This window comes from Oratosquilla oratoria, chromosome 19 (assembly GCF_046742065.1).
Source record: "Oratosquilla oratoria isolate Oo_2021 chromosome 19, ASM4674206v1, whole genome shotgun sequence".
In the NCBI taxonomy this organism is placed as follows: Eukaryota; Metazoa; Arthropoda; class Malacostraca; order Stomatopoda; family Squillidae; genus Oratosquilla; species Oratosquilla oratoria.
This window is the reverse complement of record NC_134795.1, coordinates 65,667,611-65,687,261: the sequence shown is the minus strand read 5'-3', so window position 1 is coordinate 65,687,261 and position 19,651 is coordinate 65,667,611. Positions and strand designations below refer to the sequence as shown.

At 39.8% G+C, this 19,651-nt stretch overlaps 1 protein-coding gene across 1 annotated transcript; it reads left to right on the top strand.

Annotated features, from left to right (window-relative positions):
- The first annotated feature begins 538 nt into the window (after window positions 1–538).
- Window positions 539–18,727, top strand: Psn (presenilin). Its single transcript, XM_076203239.1, has 11 exons — window positions 539–794; window positions 3,423–3,602; window positions 6,703–6,923; window positions 8,251–8,392; window positions 8,675–8,742; window positions 9,403–9,623; window positions 11,393–11,491; window positions 13,160–13,524; window positions 14,328–14,421; window positions 16,046–16,158; window positions 17,957–18,727. Exons 1-11 carry the CDS (start codon window positions 660–662, stop codon window positions 18,110–18,112), a joined length of 1,794 nt encoding a protein of 597 aa, XP_076059354.1. The 5' UTR covers window positions 539–659; the 3' UTR covers window positions 18,113–18,727.
- The last annotated feature ends 924 nt before the right edge of the window (window positions 18,728–19,651 follow it).

The following is a 19,651-nucleotide window of genomic DNA, read 5'->3' as shown; positions in this document are numbered from 1 at the left end:
GGTAGTAACCACGTTTTCGTTGCTGCAACAGTTCTTTAAATCGATAGATCAAGTAAATAAACCTTATTATTTCGGCCATTTATGTTTACAAAAATAAACAAATAAATAAAAAATAAGGCACTAAAGGGACCAAATGTATATCCACTTCTAGCTACTGGGTTTATGTTGTCACTGCCAACACCAGCCAGATCAGAACCATTTGCATGTGCCACGAATAAGGTCGACCAGGAAATGAAAATCGATGCTCTGATTCTTGATGGAAAATAAAAAATAAACTTCAATATTGAAAATAGAATATATTTGGGATACACCCATCCTCTCTCACGTGATTATGTCATACGTTTTCTATGATTTATACTGCCGGGTAGATAAATATAAAATGTGTTATTTTCTGGGAGCACAGTTCAGGTAATTCTGCATCCAGGTTCAAAACACAGAAAAATCAAACTCAATTTGCAACGAGAGTATTATTTCGTCAATATGTGTGATATAATTTTATGCTTATTTGATTGAAGATATATGACATTTAAGTTTACAAACTTGTCCAACAGAGGGCTCTAGTAGTTCGCTGAGGAGAGTGTGAAGTAAAGTCTGTCAGTGTGTTGTTTACATAGAGAAGCTAGTAAAAGTTGGTGATATATGCTTATTTATAGCTGGAAATGGATGGACATGTGAACATAGATAGGGACGAGCGACCAATTTCTCAAGAAGATGGTGTACCTCGAGCAGGGAAACGTCGGAGGAAGACGCACCAAGAAGACACAAATACGACCAATGCTCAGGCTCAGCCTCAAGTAGGGATGAGTCATATCAATATTTCATTTAGTGATAACATTTTGCTACGCATACTATTTTATTTTCTAAGAATGTTGTTTGTGTGCTTCATTATGACGCTGAAGTTGGACATGTGAGGAGGCTTGTTTCTAAATAGGCTCATGACAGAATTCGAGGTGTTATTTTGTTTATTGACGTCACAAATTGTACAGGGTGAGGTATACTCATACTGTCTGCAAGTCCTCAAAACAGTGCATAATATTTGGGTAAAATTTGGTAATTTTCCATAGTTCTTATGGATATTAATTACTATTTTTAATGGTACAGAATGAAAACACACTCAAAGGTACAACAAGCTGTGCCAACATCAAAACATGTTTGCAGATGATTCTAAAATCCTGAGAAAAGTGAAAACAAGGGCTGTAGGATATAGCAAAAGATCTAGATACAGTTTTAGGATGGAATCTACCATGGTAAATTAATTTCAATGCCAAAAAAATGCTAAGAATTGGAAATAGGCAAAAGCTCCAAAAGACTATCTGATCTATTATTTTGAGAAGAGAATCACTTACAAAAGTAGAAGAGGAGAAAGGTTTGGGAGGGTTGATAATAGGCAATCGATCACCAGATTGATTTATCAGCAGGATTTTAGGAGATATAAGGACTACCATAGGAAGGGGTAAAAGTAGCCACATGGGGTAAAACAAGTTTATTTGGCAATGAATCAATAATACAATATACATGAAATGCAGATAATGAAAAGAATGCATAGTTTGAAATAACAATTACAATTGCTGAGGATAACAAAAAAACATGTAAGCTTATTTCCATTGTCCAAAAATAGAATATGCATCTGGTATGAGCCCAACACAGAATGGAAGATGTAAGCAAGATCTAAAGAATATAAATGGGAGCAACAAGACTGGGGATCTTTCCTGTTATTCCCCCACCACTACCGTATTCATTTTTTTTTATTTTTTCTGTTGTCTTTGATTTTGTTTATCTTAGGTTAGGTTAACCTAACCTAACATAAACAAAATCAAAGATAGGTTAGGTTAGGATAGGTTAGGTGAACCTAACCTAACCTATCCTAACCTAAGATAAACAAAATCAAAGACAACAGAAAAATGAAAAAAAAAATAGTGGTGGGGCAATAACAGGAAAGATCCCAAATTGACAGATAAAACATACGAGGTGAGACTACAAACACTGGGTCTGCCAAAATTGAATTACCAGTGCAGTAAACAATTATATAAGATTACAGTATTCAGGTTGCTAAAGGGGATAGTTATATTGACAGAAGAGATCTCTTAATCAGGGATTGGAAGTCTTTAAGAGTTCATTAGAACAAATTAAGAATGACTTCATGTCTAAACTAGGATGTAAAGAAATTAGTTTTTCAAACAGATCCCAAGGAGTAGTTCTATCACCAACACTTTTCATACATAATCTTTCCAATCCAAACTTGGAACAACATTTAAGTTCACAAGTGTAGATAAACCAGCAATAGTATTCCAGTGGACTCTTGGATTACTCTTCAGTAAAAACTTGTGTTTGAAACATGACCCTCCATTTGAAGAATACAAATTGGTTATCCACCAAAATCTTCTTCTCTCCTAAATATTTTGCCAATCTTTGTTTCACAATTCTCATGTATAATTTAGTTATCATGCTTGATTAAGACAGTGACATGTAATTGAGGCCTTCTTCCTTTGTTCATTGCAAACTAATGAGGTCCTTTGGGTTTCCTGTCATGAGACAACAATTAATTGATTGATATATACTGTATGTACAGTTGGTTGAGTTGGTGAATCCTTTTGTTCAGAAAATCTACCATAGTGGGAAATAGTATAATAATGAGAGCGTCTACCATGAGTTTTATTGACTGAAAAATTGTTGGCCCATAGTGGCTGTTGATGGTCCTAAGCTCTCCAAAAGATTTTTCTGTGAAGAAACATGAAACCCTTATTTGTTGTGGAATGGGACAATTTCTGTGTCACCAACTTATGGTATTAGGAGGGGAGCAGGTACTGGTTGTCAGCTCACCTTACATGAAAAGGTGAAGGAGATACAGTTGAAATTAACCACTTCGGTACAATGACACCTATGTAGGTGTCATGAGGTGCGAGTGAGTACACGATTATTTATTCATATTTTTTTGTAGTTGTACATGAGTTACCCCCGGATTCTGTCAACTGGTTTAATCACATTTTCCGTGTTTATTATTACTTGAAGTAAAAGAGAATGAGTAATACAGCAGTGACTTTATATTTTATAATATGAGTAGTGTGATGCAGCGTACATATGGCAGCCGATGCTGCATGTGAGAATTTGACTCGTACTGAAGTGATTAACACAGAGATCTTATGCCAAGTCCAGAGACTGATTGTAAACATCCTTAGGGGAGCACTTGTAGATGGAGGTGAGGGTGTGGACTGATTTTGAAGACAGGTGGAAGGGAAAGGATTTACTTATATGTCCATCTTGTAGGAGCACCACTTCTTGCAAGTACCCTTCATTGGTCCCTGGGAAATAGTATCAATATTCATAGGCCTGTGTGTATATTTATGGTATATACAATATGTACAAATTAGCATATCTTCAAATGTCCTCAAATTTCTTCTTTAATTTCTTTCTCTATATTACAGAATGGGCCTTGTAATGGAATGAATACAGACATCTCCTTCAATTATGCTTATTCGTCAGAGTCCAGCATTCCAGGAAGAACTCAAACAAACCAAAGTGGAACTCAGGGTGAAGCTGGAGATGCTCAGGGTGAAGAGGGAGCTGCACGTACAAGAAGATCCAGGGGAAGACCGCAGCAGCAAGTAAGGATTGCAAATGGGGGAAATTATGAAATTTATTACAGGTCGAAGCTCCCAAACTCGGCACCATCGGGGCCAGCGCCAGGCCGAGTAATAGGATTTTCTGACTTTTAGGAAATGTGTATTTCTTGATGTTTGGGAGCCATAATAGCAATGATAAGTAAGTTTATTTGGCAAAGAATCAATATACATGAAGTGCAGATAGTGACAAGATCATATAGTTGGAAATAACAATTACAATTGCCGAGGATAACACAAAAAAGCATGTAAGTTTATTTCTATTGTGGTTCTCAAACAGGGCTAAAGAGGTGCTCTAGATACACGAAATAACACTGGACTCCACACCACAGTACTATCACAAACCACTACACCTGAACTGGTGGCGGGAAATGATCGTGGTTGCACCAAGAAGCTGTACTGGGAACTACAATGTCTCTTATGGTAGCTTAGAGGCATTGTAGTTTCTAAGCTACCAGAAGAGACTGGATGACTGCATTGTGGACAAATGCCCAGGATGTAACACTTCAACCCATACTATTCAACATGTCATGGAAGACTGCATTATACACAATCATGCACACAAACAACACAACACACACTCCATAAAGGATTTTTTGGAAAACCCCGTTTCGGCCGTGGCATTCCTTGGGGAGACGGTACTGCTCGGACAGACAATCTAGGGAACAACAACAACAGCAACAGCTACAATACCTTGTTTTAGGTGTTCTTCCGGATTTTAGAAGACTTGCAGTTGAAGCCGAATTTCAGGTGTTGCCGGATCTTAGATTGCCAAGTTTGGGAGCTTTGACCTGTATCAGTGAAAAGGAAGCATTTGTCTTTGTACAAGGGAATATGTATGGAAATGTTAATACTTCCCATAGAGCAGTACATGAGAATTGTAGACATGTAATTCTATATTAGATTTCTCAAACCCACCTACCCCTAACATCATGTCACACAAACATGGCCCATAGTATGTAGCATGAAAACAACTCCAGCAGGATTCTACTCAAGCATGCATCACAACCAACTTCCAGCACTCCGCAATACACGAACCAAAAAAATACTTAAAAATCAATAAGGTGTGAATTATTTAACCATTACACTCAGGACTCAAGTTCAACAAAGTACACATGGTATTTATGACACCGACTTCACAAGTGATAAGCAGAGAGGTTGTAGGAGAACTGAGCAAGGCAGGGAAGTGTGGATCACTTGGACCCTTGCATCATGTGCTGTTTATGCACGTCACGTCCAGCCTCCTATCACGTAGTCGTGTGGAGCCCGGAGGAAGTCTGATTTGTCCAGTTTTTGGAGTATGGACGGTGCAATTTAGGAAGACTTTACCTAGTGGTAATCACCTTGACATGTGTGATTCACCTTGGTCTTGGGTCATGTGTTAGACTCATGATCGATAGCTATTTCTCTCCCAGAAGAGAGCTCAGAGCTCATGTATGGCTGATCTATGGGTAATGCTGTGACCTTACACATACACACACACACAACTCCCCGCCCATGAGAGTTGGAGTAATAACCTGTGATATTGAAATTATTTCAGCCCTGGGTAGGATTCGAACCCAGACCACCGTAGTGGCAGCCTGGACTTCTAACCACTGTGCCACGAGATGTGTAGGACACAGTATATGCAATCACCACACAGAGCACACAGAGAACATTATCTTTTACTGTCCCACTTCTACTCCAGACAGCTCCACAAAATCTCCTCACTGAATGACCTATGGGCTTGGCAGCCATAGTTTGTTTCCTGGGAACTGATTGATTGATTAATGTTTTCATACGTGTGTATTTGATACAGTTTTGCATCGTGAGGGAGGTAAATACATACATACATATATGGTAATCAAAAGATATTCAAGCTTTGTGAGTATTATAAGATATTAGAAAACAGAAAAATTATGTATATGTAGTCATGCAATACATTAACTGAAATTGTTAGGCATTTTCTGTTGTGTTAGATGCTAGGGTAACTTTTCAAGTAGATTACCTGGCAGTGTATACTTGCATGATGTACAGGGTGGTCTAAATGTCTTGTTACCTCTACTAATAGAGGTACAAGTATTACAGTACAGGTAAACGTCGACTTACGATGGCCGCGACTTACGATTGTTCGACTTTACGATGACGACGACGACGACGACGACGATATGATAATTTAACCCCTTCCATACGGTGCCGCACACGTAGGCGTCATGAGGAGCAAGTGGATTCGCGACGGTGCCATATCGGCGTCTTGATTATATTTATTGTAGTCACCCCTGTGTTTTTACATTCTCTCAAATGTGCCCTAAATCCCATTCTCTGTGGTTTTCAAAATTCGCGGGTGAAAGAGAGAACGATCGATATAAGCGGTGACTATATTTTATGATGCGAGTATTATTACGTCACGTCGTACGGCTGGCATTGGCTGCTGCCCGCGAGATTTAAGTTCCGTACTGAAAATACATATTATAGTGTTTGAATATGGTAAAAAGGATAAAAATAATTAAATAAACTACTGTACATGTTTAATAGGCTATATTAAGTATCTCTGGTGGTTAATATACAGGTAGGCTAGGTACAGTGACCACGGAACAGAGTGGGGATCGACTTACGATGAGATCGTCTTACGATGGCTCTATCGAAACCTAATGCCATCGTAAGTCGACGTTTACCTGTAATACAAAATACACGTCCTGGATTCAGTTTATTTACTGTAAGGACAAAAGAACAAAATAAGAACACTGGAACAAAATGTTCCCATCACACTATTGTCATCTTTGAAGGAGCTGGTTTGCAGAATCTTCCAGTGACGTCATGTCACACATCCCCCGTTATGCTCTTCTTGCCTGAATAATGCACACGTTCATGTGCCCATACAAGCAGCCTGAATCCAGGACACATTTTGTATTACTGTAATACTTATACCTCTATTGGTAGGGGTAATAAGACATTCAGACTACCCTGTGCTGTATATTCATTTAAGAATACAACTTTCAGGACATGTATTTTATATTATTGTAATACTTGTATCTATTGGTAGGGGTAACAAGACATTCAGATTACCCTGTACTTCTGTATATTCATTTAAGAATACAACTTTCAGGAAGGGCGACAAGGAAGTGGCAGACCCAGTAGAGGGGACCAGAGGGGACCTCCCCAAAATGGCCCAGACTCGGTCGGGGCATGGGATGAGGAGGAGGAAGAAGAGTTAAAGTATGGAGCCCAACATGTTATCAAGCTTTTCATTCCAGTAACCCTTTGTATGGCTGTTGTCGTAGCAACAGTCAACTCACTTGGGTTCTACACTGAGAAGGGCATGTATCTGTAAGTAGATGGTTTCTTTTTCATGGATGATTGTGTATTTTCTAGTGGTGTATTGTATAGATTTGGTTGTAGCAAATGTCAGGTAATTTTAATCAACTTATCAGTGGGTGGGAGATGGAGGAGGTTGAGGGAGTATGTGTGAAAAATAATTTGATGCAACCCAAAGGGATTTCTCCCCGTCTTCTCTTTCTCTACATGAGGGGACAGAGGGGGGAGGGGTCACCAATTTAATGAAGTGGCCTTGCTATGGATGTACTCTGTCTTGGAACACTGCTTCTAACCCAGGGCAGTGGGCGAGATGCAGGGAGGAGCCAAGATAAGAGGGAGGGAAGGGGTGAGTGGGAGTGGAGTGTGATAGGGATGGAATGGGTAGGAGTGGATTTTAATGCCTTTGTTTTTTGGCTACCTTATAAAGGGGAAAAAGCCTATTATATATGTATGTATGCACAAGTGAATTGTCAGCATGGAGAGTCGGACATGAGATCTAACCCCCACACTTTTCTCACTTCCGTCCAAAAATTCCCCTTTGGCATTTTTAAAATTATATCAAACTTCCCATTTTACATCTGCATTCCTGTCTGTATCCCTCACCTTGCATTTTTCTCCTTCTCTCGTCTTTTTGTACTTTTCAGGGTGGAGGGGTGTGGATTGTATTCAGGGATGGAATGGGTGGGAATGATTTTATGCCTTTTCCTTTTTGGTTACCTCCCTTGTAAGGGGAAAAAAGCCTTGGTATATGTATGTATGTATGTACTTCCATGGTTTGGCTTTGCAACCATACCTCGTAAGCCTGCTTCTTCTCTTCTGCCACTGCCTTCATCCCTTCATTCCACCATTCACTACCTCTCCACCTGCTTCCTCCCATCCTCCACATCCCACACTCCATCTTTGCACACTGTATCACTTCCTCTATGAAACATCCCGATTCTCCTTCTGCTCCTGTTTCCCCCCAATCCCTTGCAACCTCCCACATTTCTCTGTTTCTCCTGGTAGTCTTTCTATTTATTCCTCTCAGTTAATTTGTTTACCATCAGCACTTCTCTGCCTCCCTCCCACCTCCTCCTCCTCCACTTATGTTCCACATTTCCCTTTTATCCGATGATCTGACAATCCACTGGTCTACCCAGAAAGCATTCACATCCAGAAGTTCAACTTTATGAATATATCTTTAACATCTCTATAGTCCTCCTCACCTGACACTTTGAACCTCTCTGGAGATTTTTTTCCTTTAATAAATCTCTAAGTTCAAATGAATGGACGTATTAGTTTTTGGTGTATGGTGATATGAACAAATAAATGATACTACAATTGAATATTGTTTTAACAGTCTCTACACACCATACCATGAAGAATCCAATAAAGTTGGGGACAAAGTTCTTGATGCAGTCCGCAATGCCGGGATTTTATTAGCATTGGTGGTTTCCCTCACGGTGGTTCTCATCATCCTCTACAAGAAAAGATGCTACAAGGTAAGACAAATATAATTGCACAAGTCTTAAGTAAGGTGTCACTGTCTATTACAAACATAATTATTAAGTAGTTTCTCTGGATATTCCTCTCACTGATGTGATGTTTTTTTGTTGATATATTAAGTATTGCTTTTACTTTTTTTTTTTTCTACCTCCCTTGTAAAGAGGAAAAAGCCTTTGGTATATGTATGTATGTAAGTATTGCTTATTATATAAGATAGGCAGAATTGTACAACTTTTTGTAACTGAATGAGAAATTATAGAAAGATAATTTCCTTTCAGATCATTAATGGCTGGCTGATTTTGTCATCTTTGCTTCTGCTTTTCATATTCACCGTCCTGTACTTGAAGTAAGTTGCTTACAAAATGGCAGATTTTCAGTATTTTCTTTACTTACATTATAATATATTTGTAGGTGGGAGTGGTTTCTATGCCTTTGTTTTTTTGATACCTGTGTAAGGGGGAAAAAGCCTTTGGTATATGTAAGTATGATCAGTATGAAAGATATTGGAGGAGCCAAGAAAAGAGGGAGGGAGGGAGGGAGGGGTGGTGGATGGGAGTGGTGTGGGTGGGGATTAAATGGATGCAAGTGGAATGATGCCTTTTGATTTTGGCTACCTCCCTTGTAAGGTGGAAAAAGCCCTTGGTATATGTATGTGTGGCCAGTATGGAAGGGAATGGGTGGGGGATAGGGGGAGGTTATGGAGTGGTTATGGGTAAATGTTTTAATACAGCCCAAAGTGATTTCTCCATCTTGAATGAGGGGACAGAGAGGGAGGGTAGCCAATTAAATGAAACAGCATTGCTGTGGAGGTAGTGTGTCTTGCTGCATTGTTTCAGACTCAGGGCAGTAGGTGAGATGCAGGGATGACCTGTCATCCAGGAGGAGCCAAGCTAAAAAGGGAGGGAAGAGGGTGGAGGGGAGTGGAGTATGTAGGGGGTGGAATGGGTGAGATTTTTGGCTACTTCCCTTGTATATGTATGTATATACAAAAATTTGTGTTTTTCAGGCAGCTACTGTTCAAATACAATATCTGTATGGATTGGATCACTGCTGGCCTCTTTCTATGGAATTTTGGAGTGGTTGGGATGGTTTGCATCCACTGGAAAGGTCCATTGCGCCTCCAGCAAGCCTACCTGATCTTCATCGCTTCTCTGATGTCACTCATGTTCATCAAATACCTCCCAGAGTACACTCTGTGGATGGTTCTGGCTGTCATATCCATATGGGGTAAGTGAATGTGTTGGTGGAGGACTTACATGTTGAGGGAATAAAAACAAACATTAGTAAGTAGTGTGGTCAAGTAAGGAAAATAAGTGTACTGACCCAGGGCAGTGGACAAGATGCAGGGATGACCCATCATCCAGGAGGTGCCAAGATAAGAGGGTAGAGGGGAGTGGAGTATGTAGGGGATGGAATAGGTGGGAGCAGTTCCTATGTTGTTGTTGTTGTTTTTTTGGGGGGGGGCTACCTCCCATATAAGGGGGGAAAAAGCCTTTGGTATATGTACGATGTATATATGTAAATGTACACCATTGTGAACCAATGAGGTTCAGATCCAAATATGACTTTCTTGTTCATAATACTTAGATAACACCTCATGTTTTAGGCATATATAATAAGATATGTAGTAATAGAAATATGGTAAAGTTTGAAAATCAAATTACATTTTTTCAGCGTGTCATTGTCCTCTTGGAGTTTTCTGTTTTATTAAGAATTGCTCCTCTGCTCCCCTTACCCTCTTATGCCAACCTGACTTCTCTTCACGCTCCTTTCACTTCCCTCCAAAACATTTGTGTTCCTTTCAAATTTCTTAGACAGACAGATGCCCCACTTCACATCCATTCATCACCTGACTTCCCGTATCTTGTTCTTTGCTTTCGCCTTCTTTACTCAAAACTGTTCATGTGCTTCTTTGTATCTTCTGTGCTCACCTCCTTTCTGCAATTCCTACACTCACTGGCTGAACAGGTTAGGGCATCGTTACTTGGGGCGAAGGTTGATGGGATGGCAGTTCGAATCCTGCCACTGGTGAAATTGAACCAAGGGCATGGTTCATTAAATTCCACGCTACAAAGTCCTCTGTAAGGGGCACCATCCTAGCCTTCCAATGGGAAGAGTTTGTGACGTTAAACCATATCACATCACTACACCCATGTCTTCATTCTATCGTTTATGATCCTTCCGTTTCCATCTATTCTGCTCCTCCCATACTCCAATTTTGCACATTATTAACCCCGTGCTGTGGATGTGCTATGTTTTGTGACACTACTTCTGACTCAGGGCAGTGGGCAAGATGCAGGGATGACCCATCATCGAGGAGGAGCCAAGATAAGCGGGAGGGAAGGGGTGGATGGAAGAGGAGTATGTGGGGATGGAATGGGTGGGAGCAGTTTTTATGCCTTTGTTTTTTGGCTACCTCCCTCCCAAACCTTGTTTAGGTCTCTGTAGTGATTCACAATCCATTTCAGTATTTACTTTCTTCATATGTGTGTATATATATGTGTCTTGAGTTGTGTACAATTATGGACAGTGGAATATGACAAGCTGAACTTATTAGAACTATTCAGATATATTTTTCATTGTTGATTGCTCACTATATTTCTTTATACAGTGGTCGCTTATAAAAAAAATCATCTACAAATTATTAGTACAACAGAAGATGCATTTATATAGTATTGATATATGATACAGCTTCAAGTGTCTACATTAGTAGAGAAATATTTCTCATTTATTTCTGATGGAAGCTTGCTGGCTGAGTGGGTTAGGACATCATTACTTGACGGCGAAGGTCAAGAGGATGGTGGTTCAAACCCTGCCACTGGCGAAGTTGAACCAAGGGCATTGTTTATTAGATACCATACTACAAAGACCTCTGTAAGGGGCACCATCCTAGCCTCCAGATAGGGGGGAGTTTGTGACATTAAACCAGATAAATTAATCAATTTCTGATTGTTTAGTAAGAGCTGTGACACTAAGCAATCCATATTTCTTTTCAGATCTTGTAGCAGTGCTGAGCCCCAAAGGTCCTCTGAGGATTCTGGTGGAGACCGCACAGGAGAGGAACGAACCCATATTTCCAGCACTTATCTATTCATGTAAGCTGATTTTGATCAATTTTGGAGATGTATGGATTAAGAAGGAAGCTGTGGAGAACATAGAGTATATATGAGGGGGTTACCATGTTACGAAAAGGAGAGTTGATATTGTATCATTGTGATAAGTTTTGGAGATGTATGGATTGAGAAGGGAGCTATGGGGGACCATAGAGTACATATGAGATATATGAGTATATATGAGTTACCATGTAATGAATCAGTGGGGGTAAACCAGCTCTGGCTGTTGGGTCCTGCTGTAAAGGTGCTGTGTCTTGCTGCATTGCCTCTGATATGAGCAGTATGGTGGGGTATAGGGAGGAGCTAAGATGGAGCATAGATGGGAGGGACAACAAATGGGAGTTTGGATAGTTAATCACCCCTCTCATATTAGGGAAAAGATAAGAGGGAGGGAAGAGGGTGGAGGGGAGTGAAGTGTATTTAGGGATGGAATGGGTGGGAGTGGTTTCTATGCCTTTTTGGCTCGCTCCCTTGTAAGGGGGAACAAGCCTTTGGTATATGTATGTATGTCTGTGTGTGTGTATATGTATATATATATATATATATATATATATATATATATATATATCACTGTCCAGGACAACGGGTGAGATACAGGGATGACCCATCATCCATGAGGAGCTGAGAGGGGAGGGGTGGAAAGGGTGGTGGGTGGGAGTTGGTACGTGCCTTTGACTTGGCTACCTCCCTTACAAGGGGGAAAAGATCTTGGTATGTAGATAAGTAGATAGATGTAAATACAAGGAGGGAAAGATGTGGGATGGTCATCATTTATTCAGTTATTCCTTTGAATTTTGTACTCAGAAACCCATGACCCAGCAACAGTCACTCTCTTCCTTTGTGAAGAAATACTGATCTGCTGTCTGTGCTTTGTGAATGTGGAGACATTTCTCTCTGTGTCACTGGTTAGTTGGAGGAAGAAGGGGGAGGTCTAAGGTTCAGTGTGGCAGTGTTTTACTATAATGTATAACAGTATATCAGATTGGTATTTAGTCAACTTCAGCCTGAATATATGATTGTAGATTACAAGTAATTTATGTCCTCTCCCTCCCTTCCTTCCTCAACAGAAAGAGGGGAATGTCTGTTTAGGAAGGAAGGGAGAAGACAGAAGATAGGGGTGAGTGGAGATTGGTTATGTATGGATGATGCTGTGATGCATGGAAGGGAGTGGGTGGGGGAATATGTTTGAATGATATTTTGACACATCCTGAAGGAATTACTCCCCATCTTGATCATTTTCTGCATGAGGGGACGGAGAGGGGGGGTGTTGCTAATCGAATGAACTGGCCTTGCTGTAGATGTGCTGTGTTTTGCTACATTGCTTCTGACCCAGGGCAGTGGATGAGGTGCAGGGATGGCTCGTCATCTGGGAACCAAAAAAAAGAGGGAGGGAGGGTGAATGGGAGTGGAGTATGTGGGGATGAAATGGATGGGAGTGGATTTATGCCTTTGACTTTGGTTGGTGTGTGTATATATATATATATATATATATATATATATATATATATATATATATATATATATATATATATATATATATGTGTGTGTGTGTGTATGCATCTTGCTGTTTTATCATGACAGATCGAATGAAAATGTTGAACATAGATTAATGATATGCAGCACATTGAGACTGATTTTTTTAATTTTCAGCTAACTACATGTACAGCACACTGAACATGGCAGACTCTAATGACCGCACACCTCATGACAACTCTGGTTCCAATGCTGGTGGTGCTGGTGTCGAAACAGGTGACCCTAGCCCGGCAGAAGAGAATGCCACTCCGAATGCCAATGCCGGTGCCAATGCGAATGCCAGTACAAATGCCAATGTCAATGCTAATGCCAATGCCAATGCCAGTGCCAATGCTGCTGGACCTGGTCCTGGTCCTCAGGATGCAGGTGCACCCAGGAGAGGAGGAAGAAACGGAGTTCAGCGAAGACCGTCGGAAGAAGATGGGTTCACGGATAACTGGAACAGGGAACAGGAACAGCGAGCTGTCAGAAGAAGAGAAATGGTAAGGATTACTGATCAGCTGTCACACTTTGGGACTTAAGATGGGTACTTGCGAGTGGTCATGCAAGATAGGTGTCAGAAACAATTGTCTTCCTGCCACCTGTCTTCAAAGGATTTAAGAAGGATTATGAAGGAGGAGCATGCTGACAGGAGACCTTTTGGTCCATAACTAGGTCAGATGAAAAAACAAACAAAAAACATAATAATGATAAATAAATGAATAAAAATTATAATAACATAAATTATAATAAATAAAATAAATTAATGCATAGGTAGTTAAATAATAAACAAACAGGTAAATAGTACATACATACATACATATACCAAGGCTTTTTTTAATAATAAATTGATAAATAAATGATAAATAAAAATGAAGCAAATAATAATAAATTAACAAACAAATAAATAATATAAAATAAATGGCAGACATTACAGCATCTTGCTTAGACGTTTATCTAAACGAATCTTAAAGCTTTAAACTGAACTACATTGCACTGCCTCATCTCAAAAAGGAGGTTTATGAAGTTCATTTCATGGACCAAGTTCAGTATCTCTGTTAATTTTGACAGTAGATTCTTCATCTTTGATGGGATGGATCATCATGACTTTCTTGATATATAGACATGAACGAGGTATTTGATAAAAATCCCAAACATGTACATACACATACCAAAAGATTTTTTCCCACTTATAAGGGAGGTAGTCAAAAAAACAGGCATAAAAACCACTCCCACCCATTCCATCCCTATCACACTCCACTCCCCTCCAACCACATTTATGATTTTGTATTTTCGTTTTAATCAGGTACGAGAACACATGCGAAACAACGCCACAAATGCAGAACCCGCACGCCATGCACTGACGCAGGAGCAACTTGATGAAATGGAAGAGGAAAATAGTGAGTGAATTCCATATAATTAGATCTGTAGATCATGTTACAATATTTTGAAAATGTGAAAAGATGATATTTTGGGGGTACTCATGGACTTGGAGAAGGTACGTGGTACTGTTTACAGACTTGTGGATCATGTTACAAATGGAGTAGGAGGAAGAAGTCAGAAGTTTTTGTGTAATAGTAAGACTTGTGTGAAAGTCACAAATGAAGAGAGTGAGTTTGAGGTGAAGGTAGGGCTGTCAGGGTTGTGTGATGTTGCCATGGTTGTTCACCGCATATGTATGAGGGGCAAAGGGAGATAAATGCAAGATTGCTTGGCAGAATTAGTGGGTGAAAATAGAAGAATTGAAGAGTTGAACACCATATGAGGACGGAGCCTTTATTTGTACAACGTTTCGCTTATTACAGCTTTTTCAAGTCTTGTCGGCAACTGCTACTTTCATGAAAAAAAAAAAGAAGAATTGAAATTAACTTTAGTGTAATGAGGAATAGACATTTAGGAATGGATGCGAAGAGGAGACTGTATGAAGGAGTGATTGTGCCAACAGCACTGTATGGGGCAGAAACGTGGAACATAAGAGAAGAAGAGAGGAGGAGTTTGAATGTGTTTGAGATGAGGTGTCTGAGAAGTATGGTGGGGGTTACTAGGCTGGATAGAGTGAGAAATGAGGAGGTGAGGAGGAGAACAGGGGTGAAAAAGGAGCTGGGAGATAGGGTTGATGAAAGAATATTAGGATGGTTTGGACACATGGAAAGAATGAGTGAAGAAAGACTAGTAAAAGAGGTATGGAAGGCAGATGTGGAGGGAGTGAACATGAGGGGACGTCCTAGGATGAGGTGGATGGATGGGGTGAAGGGGGCTTTGGGGAAGAGGGGAATGTCTGTTGAGGAAGGAAGGGAGAGGACGGAAGACAGAGGTGAGTGGAGAATGGTTGTATATGGATGATGATGTGATTGCATGAGGAGGAATGGGCAGGGGTGGGGGGTGAGGTAGTATGTGTGAGCAAATTTTGACGCAGCCCGAAGGGATTTCTCCCCGTCCCCTCCTTATATGCAAGGGGGGACGGAGAGGGGGGGGTCGCCAATTTAATGAAGCGGCCTTGCTGTGGATGTGCTGTGTCTTGCGACACTGCTTCTGACCCAGGGCGGTGGGCAAGGTGCAGGGATGACCCGTCATCCAGGAGGTGCTCAGATGAGAGGGAGGGTGGGAGGGGTGTGGAGTGTATTTAGGGATGAAATGGGTGGGAGTGTTTTTATGCCTTTCCCTTTTTGGCTACCTCCCTTGTAAGGGGGAAAAAGCCTTGGTATATGTATGTATGTATGTATGAATGACATTTTGTTTGTAGCAGATTTTGAAGAAATAGCTTGTAGTAGTAAATGAAGGAGTGGATGTGGGGGTGAATGATGGAGTAAAGGAAGCAAGGAAATATTTGTCAAGGCAGAATGAAGAATAGGACTTAGTAACATGGAATTTAATGAACCATGCCCTTGGTCCAACTCGCCCTGAGCAGGGTTCAAATTGTCATTGTCTCGACCTTCACCACAAGTAACGATGCCCTAGCCCACACAGCCAGTGAGCAAGAGAGAACTCGTTATAAATGTGTAAAAACAATTCTTTCCGTCACAGGAGGAGTCAAGCTTGGTCTTGGTGACTTCATTTTCTATTCTGTGCTGGTTGGCAAAGCGTCGTCCTACGGAGACTGGAATACTACCATCGCATGCTTCATTGCTATTCTCATCGTAAGTATTTCTTGCTTAGTACCTTTATAAGTGCACTCAACCCTTGATTTAGCGGACCTCGAATTTGCGGACTTTCGATTTAGCAGACAAAAAAAGTGTCCTGTACTGTACATATGTAAATAGCAACAACTAGATTTAAGGTAATAAATTGTTCAATTTCTTCTTTATATGTAATGTACATCATTATACATATGAATGGAGCTTTTTATTACATATCTAATATGTGTGTGCATGTCAGAACCTAAAGGTATCCAGTATTGGTAACAGACGGACCCGATTTTCAAATAACGGACAAGGGTCTGCATGCATTTCTCCGTTAAATTGAGGGTTAAGTGTGTGTATTTTATAGAACTGTAGCAGAATTTATTTGATTTTAAAGGAACTCATAATTAAACAGGGATATATTTATATTGTTAAGGAACTTGTTGGTACCATTTTGTTTATATTTATATAAATTTGTCTGACTGCATTTTTTTCTTTTCTTTTTTTTATCAATAGATTAATCCTTTGAGTTGGGTGCTATACATGTTGAGTTTTTCTAAACATCTACAATTAGGTACATACCTATAAATACCAAGTGGTTTTTCCCTCCTACAAGGGAGGCAACCAAAGTTAAAAGGCATAAAATCCACTCCCACCCATTCCATCCCCTCATATTCTACTCCCACTCGTTCTCCTTCCTCCCTCTTTTCTTGGCTCCTCCTGGATGATGTGTCATCACTGCATCTTGTCCACTGCCATGGATCAGAAGTGATGCAGCAAGACACAGCACATCCACTGCAAGGCCACTTCATTTAATCAGCAATCATACCCCCACTCTCCATCCCCTCATGCAGAAACAGAGATTATTTTATTTAATCTAGTATGCCTTTGTTGGTTATTGGCCTTCGATTAGTCAATCAGTCTGTAGCTTTGGGATCAACGATAGGTACTATTAGTAGTGGATGTTAGAGAACATCATTTCCCCACACCTAAACATCAACACCCTGGGTAGGGGATGACGGGGTTAGGGAGTATGTCTGATATTTTGACACAGCCCGAAGGGATTTCTCCCCATCTTCTCTTTTTCTGCATGATGGGACAGAGAGGGCCCGAAGGGATTTCTCCCCATCTTCTCTTTTTCTGCATGATGGGACAGAGAGGCAGGGTCACCAATTAGATGAAGCAGCCTTGCTGTGGATGTGCTGTGTCTTCCTGCATTGCTTCTGACTTAGGGCTGTGGTAGAGATGCAGGGATGACCAGTCATCCAGGAGGATACAAGAAAAGAGGAAGGGAGTGGAGTGAGTGGGAGTAGAATTATGCCTTTTGATTTTGGCTACCTCCCTTGTAAGAGGGAAAAAGCCATTGGTATATATAACAACAACAACAACATTAAGGACCAGTGGTGGTCATACAAAATGGACATCAGAGAGAATCGTCTCGTTGATACTCATTTTCAAAACTCATCAATGTCTTCACCTCTATTTGGAAGTGCAGTCCTGAGAAAGTGATATCTGCACGGAGCTCAGGATCTCTATTGTCAGCTTTGTATGTCCTCCACCCTCGGCCTTTTCAAGCAAGAGGTGAGGGAGTTGATGGGTTTTGAAAATGGACAGATTTGCTGTCCATCATGCATGACTACTGCATGCAGATATTTGTCAATGGCCCCCCAAAACAAACCATACATCCTATCCACAGTTATCCAAAACCCACTCAAAATCCATTAATTTTCTCCATCTTAAGATATATGTAATCTTATATTTTGCTTTTGTGTTTTAGAAGGCAAGCATAATTGATTGTGTCCTATTTCTTTTATAGGGTTTGTGTCTTACACTGATTATGCTGGCAATCTTTAAGAAGGCCCTACCTGCTCTTCCCATCTCCATTACCTTTGGACTCATCTTCTACTTCTCAACATCGCAACTTGTAGTTCCATTTGCTGAAAAATTGGCTTCAGAGCAAGTTTATATATAGACCACAGTATCATATTTGTACAAATATAATTTGTGAAACATTGTCAGTGGATATTTCTGAATGTATATTTCATTGATCATAGACATGTGTATGTGAGATTTAAGTGAATCAGAACCAGAGAAAGAAGGTTGTATGTAAGAATTAAACAAATTGGAACCATAGAAGAATGAAAATAATAGCCCATGATCATTGTTTATACCTTGTATATATACAGGTATGTGTGTGTTTTTTATGCATGATATGTGGTGAAACCTTGTTATTATGGGCATAAGGATATCATTCATTATTGCAGATAGTCTGCTATATATATATTTACACACACACATGCACGCACGCATGAAAGGCCATCTCCTGCGTACAAGGGGTGGTGGAATCTGTGCACACACCTATTTAACGCACCATTAAAACCCGATCTCATCACCTCATGGATAACAAAAAAGTTGTAACACTTCTGTAACAGATTGATTGATTAATTGATTCTATAACAGTTATGGGGATAAATGAGAATAATATTAGAGAAATGTCCAGTAAATACATGGTAAACAAGGCACACAGTGAATAGGAAGACACACGAGATGTAACTCTATAAATGTGGTAAATAAACAAGAAAGTTAACTAGTGGTTATTTGATTCACACCTATATAGCTAGATTTCTTGTGTTTTTAATTTTTGCACCACAGTTCTTTATACCACAGGAATGCTCATTTTATACCACCAACTGAAGAGGTTTGTGATACAGAAACTTCTCCAAGTTTCACTAAAAATGCAGTTTTTTTCTACACCTTTCACAGATCATAAGGTTTTTCATACCAGAGCTCTTCTAGAATCCCACTTTGAGAATTATATCTTGCAGAAGCCTCAAGTGCTTCCCACCACCAACAAGAAACTTTTGTGATGTAAAATTTATACTGTACTTTTACAAAATGTATTTATCTTTAACTGCTTTTTTATATATGACAGTATTATTCTTTTTTATATGTGCTATAAGAATACAAGGCACATCACAAATATTTCAAATTATGTATAACAAATAAGTTAACACACTTTTTACATTGCTATTCTCTCTGAAAGCCTTAGACAGACATACTGGGCAAGAATATTTTTCTTAACCAAATTTTATGGGTTTTCATGTATTACAACCCATTAAAAAGAAGTTTATAATGATGAGGTTTCACTGTATGTACTTCTGTGGACACCCAATCCTGACCCATGGTAAATTAGAACTTAACAAAAAAACTGGTATTTCATGTTATTTCTGCATTGCCACTCCATTTGGTAAATCAATTGTATTATTACAAAAAAAATGCCAATGCACATAGAAATATATAGAATAATCAGTAATAAAATATATACTTGTATTTGAATAGTTTGTGACATAGGTCAGGTTTGTATGTGTGCAACAGTACATAAATATGTTTGAAGGGTGAAGCCAGTGACCCCAGCCTTTACCTCTTCGTTGATTATGTCCCTAAAAATACTCTTGGAGAGAACTGGCAACCCAGACTCTTGAAAAGATATGCCAAGTCAGAATTTTTTTTA